Source organism: Dicentrarchus labrax, unplaced genomic scaffold (genome assembly GCF_905237075.1).
Source record: "Dicentrarchus labrax unplaced genomic scaffold, dlabrax2021, whole genome shotgun sequence".
Classification (NCBI taxonomy): Eukaryota; Metazoa; Chordata; class Actinopteri; family Moronidae; genus Dicentrarchus; species Dicentrarchus labrax.
The window spans coordinates 30,569,514-30,592,083 of NW_026136719.1; the positions used below are offsets into that span (position 1 = coordinate 30,569,514).

The window sequence follows — 22,570 nt, forward strand, 5'->3', positions numbered from 1 at the left end:
CCGACCCAGTCCTCTAGCCATCACAATGTGGCTCTTGTCAAAGTTGCTCAAATCCTCACACTGCCCATTTTCCTGCTTCGAACACATCAGCTTTGAGGACAAAATGTTCACTTGCTGCCTGATATATCCCACCCACTGACAGGAGCCATGATAACCATATAATCAGTGTTATTCACGTCACCAATCAGAGGTCATAATGTTATGGCTGATTGGTGTATGCCAACCTTGAACTTCAAAGTGATAAACTCCATTTCTGTGTGTGTGCAGTTGTGAGTTTGGTTCCCATTTTCAGGGTAACATGATTTGTGGAGTTTGGGATTTGTCCAGGTGCTCCGTATTTCTCCCATTGTCCAAAGACCTACAGGTTAGGTGAACTGAAGACTCCAATGCATGTGGCGAGATATTGTAATCTTTTGAGCATTTGCATTGTTAGACGTGAAATCCACCAGCTGGAGTGGAATTCACTAAAATGTTGTGGAACATTTCTTCCCTTTCACTGATTGACATGCATGTTGGTTATACAGTTGTGGTACAAGCCATGGGATCTGTCACAAGACTCCAAAAGGCTTCAGATGATTGCACTAGCTCATCAGCACAAATTTACAGTTGAAACAACAAATCAATACACTCACATGTTCCTGTTAAGAATTTTAAATTACACCCAATCACACATAGTTTATAGGCCACTGCTCCTCCTGCTGTTTTATGAAAGCCTTGCTTTCTTTATTCATCCACCCATTCCAGTTCCACCTATTGATATAATCCTATAATGATTATCAAATGTGTTTTTAAAGAATAGATATTCTGAAGCCCTTCAACACACCTGCACATCCATGTTTTATATTATTATTGACTGTAAGCACAGTACCACACCACCACACACAACCAGAATCAAACCAACCTATAGCTTAATGATTGGAACAAATAGTGAACTGTAATTTTTCTGACCAGTATTGCACTGGGCCTTTTACACGGAAGACAATTTCACATGAACCCTAGTATAAAATGCACAGGTGTAACTCAGCAAAATAAATGATGACTGAATTCCAATTAGCTGCTTCAGTTTCAGGGTCCTGGTATTGCTCTTGGTGGCTCACTGTCATTGCATTAAAAGAAACTTAACAGAGCCATTGTTAATGTTACTAGGAACACCTGTATGTACCTTTTTTGTCTGCTGTGGAAAAAGCCTGTTTTGCAGATTTGTTTTTAAATTATTGGTCTAAATATTAGCAAACATCTAGAAAGCATTGTTGGAAACTTATTTTGTTTCTCTATAAAAAAAGAATCTGATCAACAGTTGCAGAGATCATTTAGTTTTTTTCAAAGCAGAAAGCAAGAGAAAGTTAACTTCATTCAGAGCTTTTATGATGATACCCTTATATAACTTAAATTATTAACTGGAAGATTGACTACTGTTTATCCGACAGTTGCTGGTCAATCACATTAGACAAAATGTCAACTAAAGCCATATATAGCTACCTGCTAAAAACCTGACTGAGAATGACGTGAAGCACACAGCACTCTCCATCATTTCTGAGCATTGAAGAAATAACAATGTCTACTCTGGCGTCGGCTTACTTCACTGCTGGCAGCGGTACGCATGTGAAGAATGAGGAAAACAGTTAAGCAGAACAAACACAGGTGCAAAATGCCCACTACACCCTTTTTTGGTGCCAGCATATGTATGTATGAATGAACCCCCTCTGGTTATGGAAAAGTTGTGGGACCATCTCTCTTGACCAGGGAGCAGCCGGTTATTCTCCATTAGATTTTGGTAAAGCCCTTCTCAACTGTACAAATGAATTTTATCTGCTGAAAACGTGTTTTAATTCAACCACAGCAGGTGTACAATCATTTAGGTCTGTAATCATGCCTATAGTGTAGTCAGAAAATAAAACATTAAACAGGTCTGTGAGGTTAAAGTGCTGCAGCTTTTAGGACATTTGTAGCTGTGTAAAACTGGTAATTCATCAAAAGAGCTATGGAAAAAGGTCCTCTGAGCTGTGATCTTAAACATAGAGTCAAGAAAGCCACAGAGTGGTATGGTCTTGACTCTCTTGACCTCACTTCAAATGATCATGGCCTTGAGTTGGAGACTTAAGACAAAAAGTCCCTCAAAGAAGCAACAAATAAAGAAAGAAAAAGTAAGTCTGTGGGTTGCTAACTTCCACAGTTCCACACTCAGTCATTGACTGCAGAGGATTTGAAAACTAATATTAAACATAATGATTTTGTATCTTGGTGTTAAGCCCAATTATTTTCTGTACCTTGAAATTCCGGAGCTGTGAATATACAGGGCTACAGTTCCTACACAGTGCATCTGTTGTGGATGTAAAAACTCTCCAATTAAGGCATAGAGTCACTACTTTATCCTCACAGTCATTGTTTTATTTCAAAACCAGTGTCCTGGAGCACAGAGTCACCAAAAGAAAATGTGTCATTGTATAATTTTGCTGTATCTTTTGTCAAATTATTTTATGGTCTAGTTCAAGCTAGAAAAAATGCACTATTTCAATGTATCTCTAGTGTATTTAGGCTCCATGGGCAACATTTTGTTGTAACAACCAGTAGCTCATGAACAAATTGTTGAATCAAAGAAATACAGTTGATACCAAAGAAGATTTGTGAAATAAATTGGAAATATTTGTAGCCTGCTTCAAATAAACGCCTGGTACCCTCTGCCGTTGAGGTGAATAAAAGCCCAGCCACTATTTTAGGTGTTTCAATTTAGATTGGGCAGATGTCTCCATCCTTGAATTAAGGTCATATTGACACTTTTGCAAACATGGTTTATGAAAAGAGAAATACAGAATATATATATATATATAGAGAGAGAGAGAATCCCATTGAATGACACTGCATTCCATTGTATTTAGCAAAAAGACTGCTCCCTCTTCTAAAAAACCCAAGCCCAACAAGGTATCAGAGAGTTTCTGATTGAAATCATTTGATTGCTGGCTGAATCATGTGCCAGATCTTTCCTTTTTTTCCCAAAAGACTAACTCATATTGCCAAATACTCAGCCTGTATTGTCTGTCTGATCAGGCCACCTGTGGTGAACATATCTGACTTCTTTTTATTGTCAGTGATATATACTGGTCTCCACAGATCATCATCCTCCTTGAATAAGCACACTAGCCATTTCCATTATTTAGGACAAGAGGAAATGTGGCCTGATTTAGACCATTGTCCTGGACAGCTTTTTTTCTGGGTCAGTCCAGGAAAGAAAAAAAAACTACTATATTCATGCTATATTCATAGTCCATGAGTGTGGAACATCCTTTTAAATCCAAACCAATTTGACTCTAACAGAGATGCACAGTGTGGATTATGCCTGTAATACTTTGGCTTTTGCAGTCACAAGAAGAAGAAAAAAAAAATCCACCATAACTGTGCTCTGTCAGTTGAGAAGGGTGTGTAAAATTACATATATTTAGTCATAAATTGTCTTTAAAAATAACATTTCACCCACTAGAGCAGGCAGATTTAGCTAAAATCAATGCATATCATCATTATATAGAAGAGAGTTAGTAAAACACAAACGTTTCACTTCATGACACTGATGCTCCCTGGCCGCTGGCTTCAGTCAGACCTCATTTCACGTTTCAGAAGTCTGAATGGGGGTAGGAGACCTCTGTGTGTGTGTGTGTGTGTGTGAGTGTGAGAGAGAGAGAGAGAGAGAGAGAGAGAGAGAGCAAGTGTGAACCATAAAAGGTGGAATTGTATGCATTTCACCAGGAGGGAGAGAAAGTGAGAGAGCTGACCAGCCAGTCTGTATTTGCATGTGTGTGTCTGTTGGGGGAAAACAATGCGAGTCCAGTGGTTGTCATAGTGGTCAGTTCAGGTCAATCACCGTACTCTACTCTTTGGCTCTCTCTTGGCTTCTTTCCTGGTTACCCTTGTTGTTTCATGTGACTATTGTCAAGGAAGAACAGAGGCGAAAGATTAGAGATATGTGTGTGTATATGAATAAAGTTTTTAGGATGAGAAAAGCATGGCCGCAGAGAGGGAGAGAAAGATGTGTAAGTGGAGAGATAGCCGGGGCTTTCAGGTGTGATTTGTGAGGAGAGGACTGAGCGTTTCATCTGAATTCAGCCAGGTTCTCTGGAGAAGACATTGATCAGAATGAGATGTGAAGCGTGGCGATGGAGAGGATGAACGGGAGCTGGAGAGATAGAGGAGGGGCAGAGCTGGTGGACGGGAAATAAAGAGGAAGGGAAAGGAGGAGGGGGTGGCAGAAGATGAAGCAGAGCTTATTATTAATGTTCTCAATTCTACAGTAATGCCTCAGAAGTAGGAGATTTAAAAAAAAAATCTTTATTCCCTATGTCTATTTCTTCCTGCTCTGCCTCAATAATGGAAGTTATCCCTCAGTGTTTTCAATCCAGCACGCTCAGCTTGACTTATAATGATACTACATTGGTTTTCGACTTTTTAGAAGTCATTGGTATGGTACTCAGATACCAAGGTTCAGCTTGTCATTATATTAATGTGGCCCTAAGGGCATCAGAGAGCATTGTGGAAGCTTCTCTGTGCATTGCAACAATAGTCCAAGGAACAATACGTCCCTCTGGTGCTTTGTTGCTTGCTGTACATGCTGTTCCGCCTTTTAAAGATTCAATGTATGCCTCTCTGAACTTTTCCTCAACATTTGGGAGACTATATATAAAGGATGGTCATGCTGATATCTTTTCAGCCATCTAAGCTTTGGGGTGTTAAGAATCGGGATGAAGTATTTTCTAGAGAAAACTGATTCACGTAGATTGACTATAGAGCAGAGAGATGTATATTTCAAAATAAAACTATACTTACTATAGAAGAATGACAGTTCTGAGTTCTGAATTAAAAATATCTTATTGGCATCTCAAACTTACAAGAAATCACTTGCATGATGTAGTATGTAGTAATTTTCCTGTATATATGTTTGGGTGTGGGGCTAGCAAACAAAACTCAAATGTTATTTTCTGGTCAATATCTCGGCTGGCTGCTGCTTTATGACCACCTGACAGCATGGCTCTGACTTCACTGCAACTCTCCTCATCCCCAGATGTCTCCCTCCCGTCTGCAATCCCTTGCGTCTGCTGCCTCCCTAATATAGCCCCCCTTCTCCTCCCCCAACTGTAGACATTTCTACACTGCATGAGTGTGTCTCATTGGCTTTTAATGTCAAGGATTTGAAGGATCCATTATCCTGTGCTGGGAAGGAGGCAGCAAAGAACTTGACCTACATTAAGGAGAAACCCTACTGACCCGACATCAGTTTTTATTTATTTATATATTTATTTTTCACATCTGTCCATCAGTATAACAATGTATGCATTAGTATTCCATAATAAAGACTGCGAACCTGAGCTGAAGGAGGAGAGTAGGAAATAAATGCGGTTGTAAAAATATAGTACTTCAGTCTTTTTAAAGGACCGGTGTGTAGGATTAAGTGGCATCTGGCGGTTTGAATACAGCTCAGCCTTCCCAGTAGGAGAAACTACAGTGGCCATAAAATTGTGAACAGCCCTATCTAAGTGTTTGGTTTGTCTCTACTGTAGAAACATGGCAGCTCAACATGACAGCCTCTGTAAAAGTGGATCTGCTTCCTCTGTAGATACAATCATTCTAATGTAACTAAAATAAAGCAATTCTTATTTTCAGGTGTTAATACAATAATGAAACATACCTTTGAATATATTCCATTTCTGCCAATAGATCCTCCTAAATGTTACACACTGGACCCCTTTTAAAAGGATTAGTTACAGGATTCCAATGCTGATATGCATTAATAATAGTGGAAAAACTTCCAAAGCAACTTCTCCTGCAGAACAATGCACCTCTCAACTCAGTGCTCAATATATTCCAAAAAATCTTTATTTAAACATTAAGGCTGAGTATAATTGGAACATTTTCAATTTTAGTGCGATTTTGAAACCTGAGTTTCTATGCAGATAAACCATACTTTTTTTGATACATTGTTTTAAAACTTGTTATGCCAAATTCTACGGTCACCATTCAGTTGGTACTCAAAAAATATTGAGGTTCGCTACTAAATATATGTAATTTTTAAAATCTATCCCCAACTATGCCACCTGTGGGAAATTAATATTGTAGAATTAGTAATAATAATAATAATAATAATAATGCATTTTATTTGTAAGCGCTTTTCTGGATACTCAAAGACAACATAAACAACATAAAAGCAGCAAAAACAACATAAAATAGTAAAAACACTAAAAACACATAGGACTAAGCTAAACATTATTAGCAATTAAATCAAATCAAATCAAAAATGCAAGGAAGAGGGTTTATGTGTATAACTAATAAACACTAGGCCCCATTCCATCATTAAACTCCCGTACAACCCCCCATCCATGTTTAATTTAATATGCACAAGGCCTTACATACTCTGAGCAACATAAAAGTCAGTGCAAACCAATGAATAGAAGAATTGGGAAATGGAAAATGGATGTAATGAATGGAAGATCAACTGATATGAGACATCATTAACAATGATCCATAGAACATAATCCGTACCAAAGACCATTTGCTCACTAAACATGGACAGTTCACATCTCTTCCCTATATGTGTGTGGAATAGATGTGAACTGTACATGGTTAGTGAGCACAATCCAGTCCCACTCTATGAGGTCCAATCAGTCCAGAACACTGAACATGAATTTGACCCTCTTTTGGTTCAACACTTCGACACAGTTCACATTGAGTGTGTGTGTGCGTGCACTCATGTTCCTATGCGTGCCTACTCTGCATGAGTACTTGCATGTGTGTGTAAACGCAGCTAAAATCTACTTGACCCGTGTCACTCTTACCAGCCAAGGACATTATATTCAAATACAAGCACACTGACACACACACGCACATGCCACTACACCACAACACTAGTGCATATTCAATTTCCATTTCATTTTCCTTTCCAGTGCTTTATCAAACTGCTCAGCTTAGAGAGACATAGTTTTCCTTTCTGCCTCATCACTGTTTAGCCCACTTTCTCAGGAACTCGTGCAGAAAAACACCTTGATTTCTTAGACCTAAACTGCCTACTGTACTGTGATACATTCACACATTGAATGCATTTTCCACCTCAGCATTCTGTTTATCTCTCTGTTGCTGTGTATGCACACGTCTTTATTGGTCTGTGTAAACTAGATTAGCCAGAAATGATGAGCTACACATGTATTTACAGTAAAGATCTGCTTTTATGGGACAGTGACTGCTAGGGTTAAGGTTATGCATTGGAATTACAACAGATTACAGGCCAGTTCCTGGATTGGGTTTTTCTACGTTTTTTTGCAAAGGTTGACAATAACATTGGATAAACTGTCAATTTCCTGCAGTAAACTATTATCACTGTCACATATTTTGCTAAAAATCATCATAAAGTTTTGAATTGGGATTAACCAGCGAGTCAGCAATTGAACTCAGTCACTATATGTTTGTGTCACTGATTATAGATGAAGACATGTAGAGACTTGTATAAGTAATGTACACACAGGAGCTGCAGCATACCTGAAAGAATTATGGATTATGTATGCAAGGAGATCAAATGAACTTTCATGTTAAAGCTAGACTGGAGTTCTTTTTATTTATGTATTTGCAAGTTTGGTGATTTTCAGCCCTTACATGGCAGATAAGCTTCCCTTTGATTTAGAATCCAAGTATGCAAACAAATTAATAAGAGCCTCATTCCCATCAGATGTTAGCATACTTGTTGCAAGCAGTTCGGACCTAGATCTAAAGTATGCACCTAAGGTACATATAGTATATACTTGTGGTCCACATAATTCAATTTGTATTTTTCCTCACTCTTCTTTTTCTTGCTTTGTTGGTGATTTAATGGAAGCTATGGTTTATTAAACTTAACATTGGTAACTTATTATGATACGTTACACAAACGTTTGGAACGAGGAACGAGTAGAAGTAAGTATTCAGGTGCGGGTCAAACATACGGCTATTTCAACCTGGGGGCTCTGATGAGGATCAGTGATAACACAGATTCAGAGTATGCCGTTCAGTTATTTACTAAAGCTGAGCTATACAAGCATAACAGTAAATATATAGCATACTTGTCATAATCATGAAGTAATAAGGGATTCACAGATAGTTGTGAAGTTGTCATTATCTGATGATTCATTAATAGTATCTCCCAGTCAGCCCTCTTAGTAAATCATCATTCTCTACCATATAATCCTCCATTTGGGATTATTCACTAATTATTCATTATCAGGTTGTTCCTCACCAACTACTCAGTTTGGTTTACTGTATTGTAAAGGATTACCTTAACTTTTAAAACAATAGCCAAACCATACGTTTTTAAATGAAATAAAAAATAAAATTTTCACACACTTGCCCCCACTGCAGAGACCCCGGTTTATGACCGTTTATGGCTATGTTGTGTCTGGCTTGTTTGTGTCCACTGGTTGAACACAGTTGGCAATGTTTGTGGGTGTAAAGCTGGTGGGGGATTATCATCACTACACTAGCACCTCTTGCTGGTAGGTAGAAGTGCCTGTGAAAGGGGAGAAACGTTTCTTAAAAAACAAATACATATTATTATAACAACCACTACCAAAAATTTCACCTAGTGTTCCACCAAGAGCATGTGAGCGAATCGAGCGGGAGAACTACAGATGGAGTGGATTCTTTGATGTCTCCTTATCTCCCGCTCCAGTATCACTCTGGACCTCTACTACCACTGCTGTAGGTTTGATTCATTGATTTGATTTGATTCAACTTCAGTGTGAACCCAGGATCATTTCCATGCTTCCTGTTCGTTGTCAATTCACATGCGAGCCTGGCTGTTCATATTAGAAGCACACGGTCAAGAAGTGATTCTGCTTCTCTGCTAATTTCTGATCATTCTAATAACCTCATGAATTGAAGTCAAAAGGACCATCTTGTGATGATCTGAAGGGAAGGTCTTTTCTCCTGCTGTCTGTGTATGTGTATGCTCTGTGTCCCCGGTGAGATCAGGACACCGGCGGGTGAGCGAGGAGTGGACATTCTCATTGCTCCATTACGATCACATGCTCTGGTTTCACTAGTGTCGTGGCAGTTCTCTAGCCAATATCTGGTTTCTTCTGCTCTGTCTTTCTCCATCCAGCTCCAGTCATTCCTGCAGATCAGCGTGTTCCAAATCCGGGTAGACGAGTGTCCTGGTTCAGAGTGCGCCGGGGCCAGTGGCTGCACCAATGTTTTGAATTTGCGGGACACACCCACAGTGGTGGATTGTGGGACGATGAGTCTTGTATCTGTAACAGTGGAATCCACAGCTGTATGCTCCTGCCCGGGTAGAGAGCAGCCCCATCAGCCCTGCGCCGCATATCCCAGAAACCCCTGCTTCAATGGTGGCGTGTGTGTGGACACTCAGCACGGCTACAGGTGAGTTGAAAATGAACGGCATACAAAATACAGAGCCTGAGGGGAAGAGTTTAGTAGAAAGCCATGACTTTTTTTAACAAAAAATGTAACAAATTACTCTTGTTATTCCCGCCAACAGACACAATAACCTTGGACATAAATTCCATTTAATTTTCCCAGTCAATTACAGGAAAGAGAACTCAGAGCTTAGATATTACTTAAGAAGAAATTGCTAAAAAATACAAATGTAAATAAGTGAATACAATGATGCAATATTCTGAAACTGTTTGCATTTAAATATGGCGGTAATGCTGTGGCTCGATTTTACTGAACAGTGATCGCGACGTTCAAACAAGGACATTTGCAAACACACACTGCAATCACTGACTAAATAATTACAGTGTTTCCCACAGAATTCCAAAATGTGACTGTGGTTTGGGAGGTCAGCAGAGTGAGATAGAGTGAGCTGGGAAAGTAGGAACACTGGACTTGTGATAGAAAAATAACAAAGAGTGCCAACAACAATTTTGGACCTGATTGTACACTAGAATGGCTATCTGTGTGTGTTTCTGTCTGTGTGTGTGTTTTAGAGATTAAAGTTGAAGCAATGTAGGAAACTCATTTAACACTTCAGGCTGTTCTTTTTATTTTGTGACTGGTGTCTCTCTCTCTCTCTCTGTTTCTTTCTCTTTCCTCTCTTTGTTTTTCTCACTGTTTTGTCCTCACTGCCTTTGTTCTGTGTTGTTGCCTGGCTATGGAGGCTAAAATGTGAGAGAGCTATTTTAACCTTTGTCTTTCTCTTGTTGGATGGTGTCTCTTTGAGTTGCCCTGCTAGCCTTAAAGTTGAAGCCTCATTATGAGGGTTAGAGTCTCATTTCTGGAAAACTGTGCTGCCACAAGCTGGTTGATGTCAGTATACAGATTGCAATGCTCTTGAGTTATTTTAGTACATATAATGTGCCAATAAATCCCTATGCATTGTCATGGTCTTGTATTTATTTAAAGAAGACATTTTGAAATGCCAAAGTTCAAGTTCCCTTGATTATCCTGATTAATAACTTTAACAGGAATAATAGTACATTCCTGCTGTCCAAGATTATTGTTCACACAGCATTACTCAGCACTCTATTTCAATGGAAAGTCATAATATATAAGAAATAAATGTATAAGTCCTTGTCAGGCAGTAAATAAACATTATTAAAAATCAGCTTCTGGGAAAAACTGACCTACATGAAGATGTAACAATTTAAAGGTCTTTTGAAATGGCTTTGAGATTGTTGTTGGATGTTAATTAGTTTGACTCTGCTGATGGGATAATCTCCTGTGGCAGAAAGATGCAGTGTGCTTTAATTAATTAATAATTTATCACTCTGGATAACCTACAATCATAATTGTGAAAACCCAATAATTTTGACATATAATAGTTGTTGCTTTTTTGTAATACTGAAATGATATGGACCTGATTATTCACCATATGTTAACTAATGGCTTACAAGAAACTGCCCCCAGATCTTCCATAAATGACCCAAATACTGTTCATCACAACTTCTTATAAGCTCTTTGTTACTCTATTTCACAGCTTTTCATTGGATATGGTTGGCCTGAAGTTTTGTTTGGTTTATGGTGCATGTTTTTACTAAAACTACCAATATACTATAATTAAAGTGTAGGTTTTACTGGGATCACTTTTCCCTTAAGAGGAAATTCATCTAAATTGTTAAATTAACAACAGCAGTCTACTGTACTTTTATCCAATTCCCAGTAATATTGGCATACTATTGGTTTTCCCACCATGAAAGACCTGACATCTTTACTACTTGAGAAGCTTAGAATTATATGAATCAAAGATTATGGTGAACTAATTGGAAAGCCATTCATTGAATAATATCAAGACATTAGAGATATATGTGTGTACGGCTAATTCATATGTATGGTTGTAAGCTTCTGCAGTGCTTAGCTAATCCTACAGCTTGTGTTCAGGATCAGGCTGGGGGAGCAGATATAACATATACAGAGAAATCCCAAGCAACTCATGTTGTCATTAAATAGAAAGCACACATTCAGATAGCAGGCCTGTCCTGTGGTTTAAATGCTTTTCTCTCAGTAAACATCTCGTGGTGCTAGTTTATGCCAGATTGTTGGTTCTGCCAGACATGAATTCCCAGTACTCCTGCTTTACTACTACCTTGCCTCCAGACTTAAGAAGTTGTACAATGTGGGATGTGCTGTTTGGTTATGTAGGAAAGCAGTTTGACACAGTAAATCAGGTTCTAGTTTGGCTGTTGCTTTTAATGCGCCGACTGCAAAGAAGCTTAAAATATCAGGAATATCAAACGAAGACAATGAGCACTAGCCACAGTGAATGAAGACTGGTATGATGAGGAAGAGAGCGGGGGGGGAGATGGATGTGAAGGGAGGAATTAAAAGGAAATTAAAGGAGTGAACATAACCTCAAAGCATATGCTTTTGAGACTGTGTCGGAGAGATGAATGCAAAATGCCTGTGGTGTTTGTGTGTAATTGTGGGCGCGTGTGTGTTCACGCTGTGTTTAGTTTAGAGGCAAACTCTCTCTCCAACGATTTCAGTGATTAAAAACTGTGTAGGAAATGAACACATCAAAACAAACGACAGTGCCACTGAAGGAAACTTTTATTTAATACTATGGCAGCAAATGTTCTAATAATCCCATAACCGCAGAGCTCTTAATTTGAACTCCCAGGTCTTTTCACACTTATTTTGCTCATTAACAGCAGAGTATGTTGTTTCTCACTGGCATTTTGCAACTGTGGATGAATGAATTAAAATGAATTTGCAATTAGTTTTTTTTTTTCATGCTAAAGGGAATTCTTGAACCTCTGTTACAGCTGTTAACAGCTGTTTCAGCTGAACATACGTCTTCATCTGGTGGAGGAATTTCATATTTGAATGGGGAAGTGTTGGCAGCTTCGGCTACAGTATGACAGGGAGGGTGTAGTTGCACCAAACTTGTTTGAGGCTGTTTATTTAAACAACCATTATTTGCTGTTGTGTTCATATACATTTTTGTATCAGCAAAAGGCATTTTGGTCCACCACTGGATTTACCTGGTTTTGTACAAAAGTTATTGTCCTCCTCACAAAGAATTGTAATAACTTAAGTGATATGTAAATCTTTCATCAAAGTTTGGTTTCAGAAGTGGCGCTTTAACCTATATTTTTAGTTACAATTAGTTTGAAGTGTGAAGTGTGACCTTTTATTGTTAGGACTACCATTGCGGCTGCTCCTTAATTGGCGGGGCATCATGCTGCTGCCAGTGTTAATGTTCTCTTTCTGTTTGGGTCTGTTCACCAGCTGAGATTTGCACCACTTATTTTCACCCCTTTTCTAGTGCGATGCAAAGTTCTACTTTATTATTTGTTGCAGTCTATGGGAACATGTGTAATAGCGCTTTTTGTCTTTTCCTTCATAATGTGCAAGAAGAAAGATTGGCAAGACAGCAAGGTGAGAGAGTTTCTCCTGATTGGAGGGGAAGAGGACATAAGGGGACAGGTCCCTGGCACTGTCTCCAGCACTGTGAAGATAGGTCTGCCTATACGAGACTACTGGCACTGTGAGAAAGAGTGCAATATACAACAACATATCGAAAATGCTAAGTTAAAGAGGCATTGCTCGCAGCCCAAGCAACAAATGCAACCAATGCTGCTTTCTATGGTTTACTAACTCTTCTTTTTACGCACATATTCAGCTTTTTGCTTCAGCTATTTCATTTCTGGCTCAATCTTTACATTTCTTAATGTGTAAAATGGGCATTAACACCAAGTATGGTTTAATACAGCAATATACATAGAATGTGGGGGGAAAAGACAGCTGAAGACAGTCTGACAATTTCCTCTCTACAAAATACCCTAATAGCTTCAGTGTCCTCATGCCCAAGTCTGAATGTGTCTCCCTTGCTTCCAGCAACAATTCAACGCTTGAATGGCTGTTGCGTTCATCCTCTAATACCAATGTCAAAGCTCAACTATACAGTATCTAATTTTGCATATGGGCACTCACATGCCCAGAAACACAGCAAAATGAAAATGATGCAGACTTTGCATGAGTAGGAAGTGGGGCTGTAGACAGGAAACAATGTAAAAATGGAACAAGAGTTTTCCTTGCAGCTTCGACATGTTGACAGAGAAGCCACTGTTCTCTGACACATGGATGACACTACAATGTCAAGCACATACAGTGGATTTTGAATTGGTGAAACTCAGTTGTGTTGTCTTTGTTCTGCTCTCCTTTAGGTTTTAAAACAGTCTCTCAAGGTTTTGTGGACTTAAATAAACTCTGAAACATAATTATGTTACTCATCTGTAACTAACTATGTGTCCTTCGTCCATCTGTTCATTGTTAAAACTGCAGCATATTTTGCCCATTTTTCCTATATAAGAGCACTTGCTTCATTTTTAAATAAAGTGCCAGGGGACCATGCTCAGATTTTAGACATTTAGTTTACAAGGCCTCGCTGGATGCAGACATCAGTGCTGCCATTCTTGACGGGGTTTAACTGCCTGGCCTTTCTGCTGTTATGGAGTCTGCCTTGCAGTTAAAAAAATGTGATTTCTTAGAACGTTCTTGGCGGAGTCTAACTCAAAATACAGCTCTTGTTTGCTTCTGTGTTCCCTAGCGTTATAAATAGAAACAAACCTTTCACAACCTCCTGCTAGATGAAAACTCTAGCATGTTAGCTGTCATATACTGCCAGCTCTTGTTTCGAATTCCTGGCAAACAAGTAAACTGAAGGAGAGTGTCTTCATTAGCATAAATCACTCTGTAAACAAGGCCAAAAGTGGGGTGAGAGCGTTCTAGCAAATCCTTTTAACTACAAACATGATGACGAAATAAGCTCTTTGATAGAGGAGACCTGACCCCGTTTTAACTTTGTGTAATTCAGCCTGATGCTCCGCGGATCCTCAGGCTCGGATCTTTAATGGTGGAAGTGAAGGCCTCTGTGCAACCAATTAAATGAAACAGCGGTGTGTAGACCTACGCTTTTATCACTGTCTCAACTGTAACTCCATGCAGATTTTTAATGTTATGATGAAATTAAGAGCGAATTCTCACACTCGCACTGATTCGAGAATAAAGCTGAAATGTTCTTTACATTGTTGTCTTGTTGGCTACAGTTTTTTTTTTTTCTAGAGCTGCTTCTGTTTATTGGTGTCATGATATTTGTTGCTGGATAAGGCTAAGTGGCTAGCTGACCTGACACTAAACACTAAATATGCACAAGGCTAATGAGATTAGCTGATGAGGTCAATTCATTTGAACAGATAGCCAGAGATTATAATTTTTGCTTGAACATTTCCTGTCCACAATCATCCTCTTTAAATCCCCAAGTTGCTTCCACCATGCAAAGGCCTCTGACACAATGTGATGGAAAATACCCTTATTTTTGCAGGCTCTTGGTCATATAAGTACTGGACAAATTAATATTTTGACTTCATGATGACACTATAGGACATTTTAAGGGATCCTGAACATGTGTGTTCTGAGCCAACATGTGCACAGACACATAATGGACACAAACTTGCAACAGACAGTAATTTAGACGGATGTATCAAACAATAAGGGTCACAACATTTAACAAACTGACAGTTCTTGTGCTGGTGAGGTAATTAGCTATCTAGCCTGAAAAAGTTATGTACAACACAAGGTGTGTCCATGCTTGTAGATAGGAAGGAGACAACTAGAAAGCTGATGTAGATTGCAGTTGAAGTCTGTTTTTTCATTGTGTTAGGGCTGCTATGTGGCTGTGAGTCAGTGTTACTGTTTGCCAATGACAGAATGGTAACAGTTACAGTACAAGCCACTTAGAATTGCCGCCCCCAGCCGGCTGCCGGCCAGCTGCCAGCCGGATATATCCATTTATTCCATTCAGATAAGTAAGGGCCTGTGGTGGACCAGCCGGCAATTCTAGGTGGCTGCATCTGTACTGCCTTGTGCAAAGAAGTTTGAAATTTCATTGTCTTCAGTATGTGAACACAGCAGTATTCTCACAGGTATGCACACAGCCATGTGACGTTGTCATGAAACTAAATAAAGTATAAAGTGCAAGTTTCTCCATTTCGGGTCCTGATCTATTACTCAAACAAAAAGCATGGACCATGTCATTTACAGAGCAACTCTCTGTGCTGTAGTAGGAAGAAAAACATGCAGTTTAGGTTTGATTTTAACATCTAACAACACTCGACCATGTAGATGCTCTAAAATTATGATTACGACTGAAATAAATTACAGATTTCAGCTTTGAAATGTTAATTTGAAGAGAAACATCTACATTTGCCACACACAGACAAAGAACCTGTGAAGCACACACATACCATGATGTATCAGACCTTGGCAGAATTTAGATATCACAGAAAAGAAAGTGGTACTAGCAGCTGCTGCTACAGGTGTTCTTTGCTTAAGATGTTCATATGCTTAATCCTGAAGCACAAACACAGACGTGTTCAGCCCCACACATACAGACTCCTTCTGAACATATGTGAGAGCAGATGAACATTGCACACGTGTCCACTAAGCTCTCTTGCTGTGTCTTGTAGAAGTTAATTTTACCCTTCAGCTTCATTTAATTAGAAGCAGCGAGTGAAAAGGGCAGGATTTCAGGCTGGCTGGTTGGAACCAGCGTGTAATGTGGCTCACCGCTGGACCAGAGCTGGATGACTGGCTGGATCCGCGTTAGACATAATCCCTGGATTACACACATGCACACAAACACACACAAATACACAATATTAGAGATGTGGACATTTTTGTCCTCCCATTGTCTCCCTGTTAATCTCATGTGCAAACAATGCTGCATTTCTTTTTGTATATTGAGTCACCTTCACAGTTAACAGCATTGATGGAAGCGATATATTGATAGCTATACACACTCCTCAAACCTACAAATCAAAAAAAAGGTCCTATTAAGGTTCTTTAAGTCATTAATGTGAGGTCTTCAAAAGTCTAAAATCCAATAATCTGAATTTCTTTCTCTTAAAAATTTATTGCATTTATGAAGTTAATGTAACTCTTATATATTTACATTTTACACTCTTAAATGTGTTTATGGGAAAAGAAAATCTATTGATCATGCTGAACCAACTACAAAATAAATCAAGATGGAAATAATAATTCCGCATCGAATAACCAATTTTTATTCATATCCCTTGTACTTTTGCCAATGTGGACATAAAATAGGTCTAAAATAGCATTGGTACTGGTCTTATAAGGGTCTTCAATTTAACCTCTTGACACCTGCAGAAACCTTTTATTAGGCATAACCATTTCCACTTATTCTATAATATATTCTGTGCCAGTTGGATCTGATCAGAGCTCCTGGACACTGCATTATTGAACATAATCATAGTATTTACTTGTTATTTAAGTTTTCTTCTTTATCTTATCCCTGGATGTATTTTATATACTTTATTTGACTCATAACTCATAATTGTACAGTATGTGTTTCATCATCCTCTTATTCCAGTGAATTTGTATCTTCATAATTGTAGTGGCAAGATCATCATATACATTTTATAGAAATCTGGCATTTTGATTTTATTTAAACTTTCCATATCCATTCACACTCACTCTTTTGATTACACTGTTTATTTCAAAATGCCCTCACATAAGAGTAAAAGTAATGTAGTACTCCACCTGTTTTAATTTGGCCATTTATGGCTTAATGTAGATGGCCAGTGTGTCTCTAAAGTCCACCTTTTGTTTTGGAGACATTGAGCTCCAAGTCCACCAGGGGTGGAGCCTTGTTTCTGTACACTGTTTCATTGTTGTTAGAAATGAGTCCTACTAATGTGGTATCGTTAGCCAACTTAATGAACATGATGGAGGAATTCTGTTCATTGGTCCAGTAGAGTTCCAGAAACTTGTGGTGTCAGCGCACTTTAATAGGTCACTGGTTGTTTTTCCCTCCTGTCACCCATCTGTTCATTTTTATTGAGGTGTTGTGGTGCAGCACCTACACTTTATGCTTGACAAGCTGTAAACACAGCAAGACCTTTGCTTTGACTGTTTCATCTATAGTGACATTCCCTGGTCTTCCTGCCCGAATGTGTTCATTCATAATCTTGTACTTCTCAGTAGTGCTGGACAAATTCATCTAATTTAAACTTGATTATTGGACAAAAAGTAGGTATGGCCTATTGGTGTAAACCGCTGTTGTGGAAATACATCTGGATGTATAATTCATGTTTCAGGCTTGAGTGCACTGTGGGAGCATTTGTGGATTATGCTTCTTTTTTTAGATTCTTTGAACTGATGAAAGGTATTACATTAATCACTAGCCAGAAGCTTTCCTTATTGGCCACATTGTTCTAAATGCCCATCCTAAGCTGGAGAATAAAAAGTGGGTGAGAAAAAAAAAATATAAACCTTTAATTCTGATGTACAGGTGAATGAAAAATAGCAGCTTCTGCTGCCTCTAAAATACCATGTGCTGCATGGCTTTATGAAAAGTGACTGTGGACCAGAATGAAAGTGCAGAAAATGTTTCTCTGTGAAGTATCAGCCAAATAGATGACAAGGAGAGAACGAGGCAAAGCAGGCAAAGTTGTCAACCCTGAGACCCAGATGCTGTATGATTGTCACATTTTCACACATACTACAGTACCTGAGCTCTGTAACATCTGCTGTGTGATTCACCAAGTTCAGAAGAGGAGAGGAGGCAAGAAATGGGATGTCAGGGATGGAGAAAGTGAGGGAAAAGAGGGGAGAAATAAAGAAAGTTATGAAAAGAATATAGAGCAATAAGAGAGCTGAAGACAGAAAACGAGGGTAACATAAGTGGGAAAAGAAGAAATGGTGAAAGAACACAGGAGAGAAGAGGAAAAGAGAGCACAAGAGAAGGGAGAAGAAATAATACATGTAGATAAGATAAGCGATAATACAAGATTTTTGCTGTAGGATATTTTTCTGTTCCAGAGGCTTTCAGATATGACCCCACCCCAACACGAACAAACACACACAAACAGATTATGGCCCAAGATTGAAGGGAGGACATGCAGATAATCAAGGCGCTGGGATTAATAATGAGATTAGGGGAGTGAGGGGGTGGGATTACAGCTGCCACTCCAACGTTAACAAACACAATTCCCAACAGACAGCGAATGAGCAAAACAAAGCTGCCTTAAGAGGATTGGAGGGCTTGGCCATTGTGACTAAAACTATGTCTCAGATTGTCTTGCGCGCAGAGAATTAGGATGACATTGCCAAAATGGAAATACAGGCATGCATATTTTCCTGGTGCCTCTAGTCACACACACTCACATAAATTATGGATCTATGTAAACAGAGTAAGGGTTTGAAGCCTCTGAAAATGTGGCTTTTATTTTAAAAAGTCATGACTGAATAAGTAACATTCAAATTTAAATCCTTAGATGTTATTTATTAATGTTCAAATTTAAATCCTTAGATGTTATTTATTAATGGCATTAAAAGAGCCAACATGTTTACACCACTGTAGGTCTACAGACAAACAACACAGGTATCACCTGTACAGAAGCACCAGCCAATGGGAGGCAGCTACCTGACCCAGCTAATAGTGTGTGATAGTGTGAACAGGTGAAACAAATAACAAGAGATGAGATAACACAGGAAGCGAGTTTTATCCTTCGTGAAAGTACAGTGTCCAAAAACAGGTTTGCACATAGGCTGTAAGAATACAAGGAATGAGGTAACTGCCTTCCATTGGTGAGGCCACACCTGTCTAAAGTAGCGGATCTCAAACCTTTTCTCGCATGTTCCCCTTCAGAAACCAAAAAAAGTTCACACCCCACTATTTTTAGCCATCATGAACAATGATAGGGGAACCGTAGCTAATAAAAAAAAACAAAAATAATGGTTAGCATGATAGCATCATTTTCCATACATGAATCATATTCATTCATATTCATTCTTTGTTCCACTCCATATTTTTCCCCTGGTCATCCACACCTCACCTGCAGTGGCTCTGTGCCCCACTGTTGCCCATAGTACTCGTGTACTTATTTAATCAGTTGTATTTACCAAGTCTTATTTATTTTTGTGCAGTGTTCTCCAGGGAGCCAGAGACTTTGGTACTGAATGATGTCAGTCCTTTAATTTGATTGGTCCAGTATCTGTGTGGGCAGGCACTTAAAGGGGAACTTCGGCAGATTTTTAACCTAGTCTTTTTCACTAGAGGTCACCGAGTACTGTCGATAGGAAAAAGCACGACCAGAATTGGTTCTAGCAAACTGGAGTTCCTGCAGCCAATAACCAGAGCTCCCAGTTAGTTATAATACACTTTTTGGGGGTATATCCTAAAGAGTGCCTTTTGCTCCTCTTAACAGACACAAAATGCAATTAAAATGTCTGTGCAACATGATCAGGGCCCTTACGTGACAACAACATGCCTTTTCAACTCATACATTGTGCAGAAACCGTACAAAACAGTACTGTCGCCTACTTGTTTTTCCACCGCTCGCTTCCCTTCTCAAGCCGTGTCTGCCAAAACGAAGCTAAATGAAGTTATGAATATAAAATTACCTCCACAGTGGTTGCAGCAGTCTTCATCCTCGGAATGGCATTTCTCTTCAGCCGGCCTGCTGTGTTGTGTCTCTGTAGTCATCCTCCTCAAAATGTTCGCTGCAAATGCGGTGATCACTTTCGCATAGTACTTGTATGGGAGTTTTCACATCCAGCTGAAGAACAACTAGCCACAACTGCAGTATCTCATGGTCATGGAAAGGTAGACGATGAAAGTGTAGGCACTTGTACCTAGTAAACAAAGGCGGCGTGTTCCGGTGGAAGCGGCATAATAAAAACAACACGTAGAAAAGCTATGTGTTTATGTTTTTAACTTTCTTAACTTTTATTCTCTTTTGTTCGTTCTTGTTTCTTCACTGTAACTCTGTGAAGTCCTGTCCTCTCTAACGAGGTTGTTTTCAGAGAGTTTTCGTGCTTTTCTACGTGTTGTTTTTATTATGCCGCTTCCACCGGAACACGCCGCTTTTGTTTACTCCAGAGAACAGCTGATCGCGCTAATGCCGGCGTAGTGGCCAGACCAGCTGATATACCACCTGAACTCTGGAGAAAAACACACCGGGGATGCCGAGGAGGGAATGAGAGGAGGGTCGAGACGGGACGGGCTTATGGAGAGGGTCCCTTAGCTATAAAATGGACGAGCTAACGGCGCTGACACGGAGCCACCCGGAGTACCGTGAGTGCAGTCTGATGTGTTTCACTGAGACATGGCTGCACAGGGACATTACGGACCAGATCGTCTTCGTGGATGGCTTCCACACCGTCCGCGCTGAAGTCCCGTGGGATTTCACTTGTTGCAGGGAAACGCAGAAAAAGAGATTGTTGCAGGAAGTGTGCAAATCGGAGAGTAGTGTGTGAAGACATGGACATTTTTGAAGGGGAAATAAACTTTTTCTCGTCGTGAAGGCATTATCTCTGTGATCGATTATTCTGGGCTTTCGGTGAAGCGAGCGGTGGAAAAACAGAAACGGTTGTACGGTTTCTGCACAACGTATGAGTTGAAAAGGCATGTTGTTGTCACGTAAGGGCCCTGATCATGTTGCACAGACATTTTAATTGCATTTTGTGTCTGTTAAGAGGAGCTAAAGGCACTCTTTAGGATATGCCCCCAAGAAGTGTATTATAACTAACTGGGAGCTCTGGCCATTGGCTGCAGGATCTCCAGTTTGCTAGAACCAATTCTGGTCGTGCTTTTTCCTATCGACAGTACTCGGTGACCTCTAGTGATCAAGACTAGGGTAAAAATCTGCCAAAGTTCCCCTTTAACAGGAGGGACACAGCCATGTTTAGTCCTATCTATGATTTTAGCTCTTCCTACATTATCCCATGACTCTGTCTGGATTTAAATCACACACTAACATACAGACAGTGATAGGCAAGTTACTTGTAATCAATTACTCATTGGACAACCAATTACATACTAATTATACAACAGCAAGAGTACTTAGTTACATTACCGATTACATTAACATCATTGCTCAAAGTGCCTTTAAAGAACTCCAAGTCTCCATAGAAACAAGTCTTGAGTATTTGTAGAACACTTACAGAATTCGAAAATGAGACACTGTAGTTTAAAAGATGGCACACCGACCTCCGCCAAGGCTAATAGTATAGTCTTCTATGATATGCAAATGCAAAAACTTTAATTACAAGGGGTTCATGCATGCACAATGAATTTCATTCATTTTACAATCTTAACGAAAGTGATAATTTATGTATCTGCCCCGTCAATCGGATCCACTCCAAAATGTAATGGTTTCTTCCTCGGCCTTATGGTTAACCCTTTCAGGAAGTTTCATGGAAATTGAGCTAGTAGTTTTTCTGTAATCATGCCGACAGACACACTTGGAGGAGGTAATAACTTGATATACTAAAAGTAATAACTAAAGAATCAGAGCTCTTGACATTTTTCGAAACAGCTGGTTGTAAGATATTAAGCTGTAAGTTGTAAACTGTTGTGCTGAACTTAAATGCATGTTCCCACCTTTGAGAAAGGAATAAGGCTCAGGGCCACAACGTTTTACCTGTGTTCACTATTGCCTCAAACAACAGGAAGTTGAGAGACAAAACCGGATATGGGACATAGATCTTAGATCATCAGTTCGTTAACGGCTGTAATGGGAGACACCCAGAGGTGCTTTTATAACAAGTATGTCCAAAAGCAGTTTATACTTAAAATGGATACTTATATATATAAGCTATATATACTTATATCTTATATTTCCTTACACAGCATAGTGAGGAGAATTAAAATTTTATTTTGACTTAAATATTTGCGGGACACTTAACTGATTTTCATTACTGTGCTTTACAACACAGACAGACACACAAGCACCCTCATGTGTATCTTCTTCCTTCTTCTTTTTCCTGTGTTTGCATGTTACATTAGCATTCTCCTAACATGTTTGTTTGTCTGCTTATGTGTTTCTTTGTCTCAAGGCAGTGAAGTGACATGTCCCTTTTTGATTTGCACGAGCTTCATGGATTGTACGTGAGCTGTGTCATTTCTAACTGTGCCTCCGTCTGTCCTCTTTCGATCCTGGACGAGAGCAGAGGCAGGAAAATTAGCAAGACAGCGAAGGAACACTTGGATGAGAAATGAGCTGTCTACAGAACACCAATGAGATGTGTGTGTGTCAGTGCGTGCACAGGATTTTGCAAACACACATCTTTGTGTGGT

General features: G+C 39.3%; 1 protein-coding gene across 1 annotated transcript in view; it reads left to right on the top strand.

Annotated features, from left to right (window-relative positions):
- si:ch211-186j3.6 (neural-cadherin) overlaps nucleotides 1-22,570 on the top strand; it is a 275,261-nt gene that overhangs the window by 176,091 nt on the left and 76,600 nt on the right. The window contains exon 26 of the mRNA XM_051380620.1: nucleotides 9,107-9,384. Coding sequence (XP_051236580.1) covers nucleotides 9,107-9,384 — 278 coding nt within the window. The remainder of the gene's footprint in view (nucleotides 1-9,106; nucleotides 9,385-22,570) is intronic.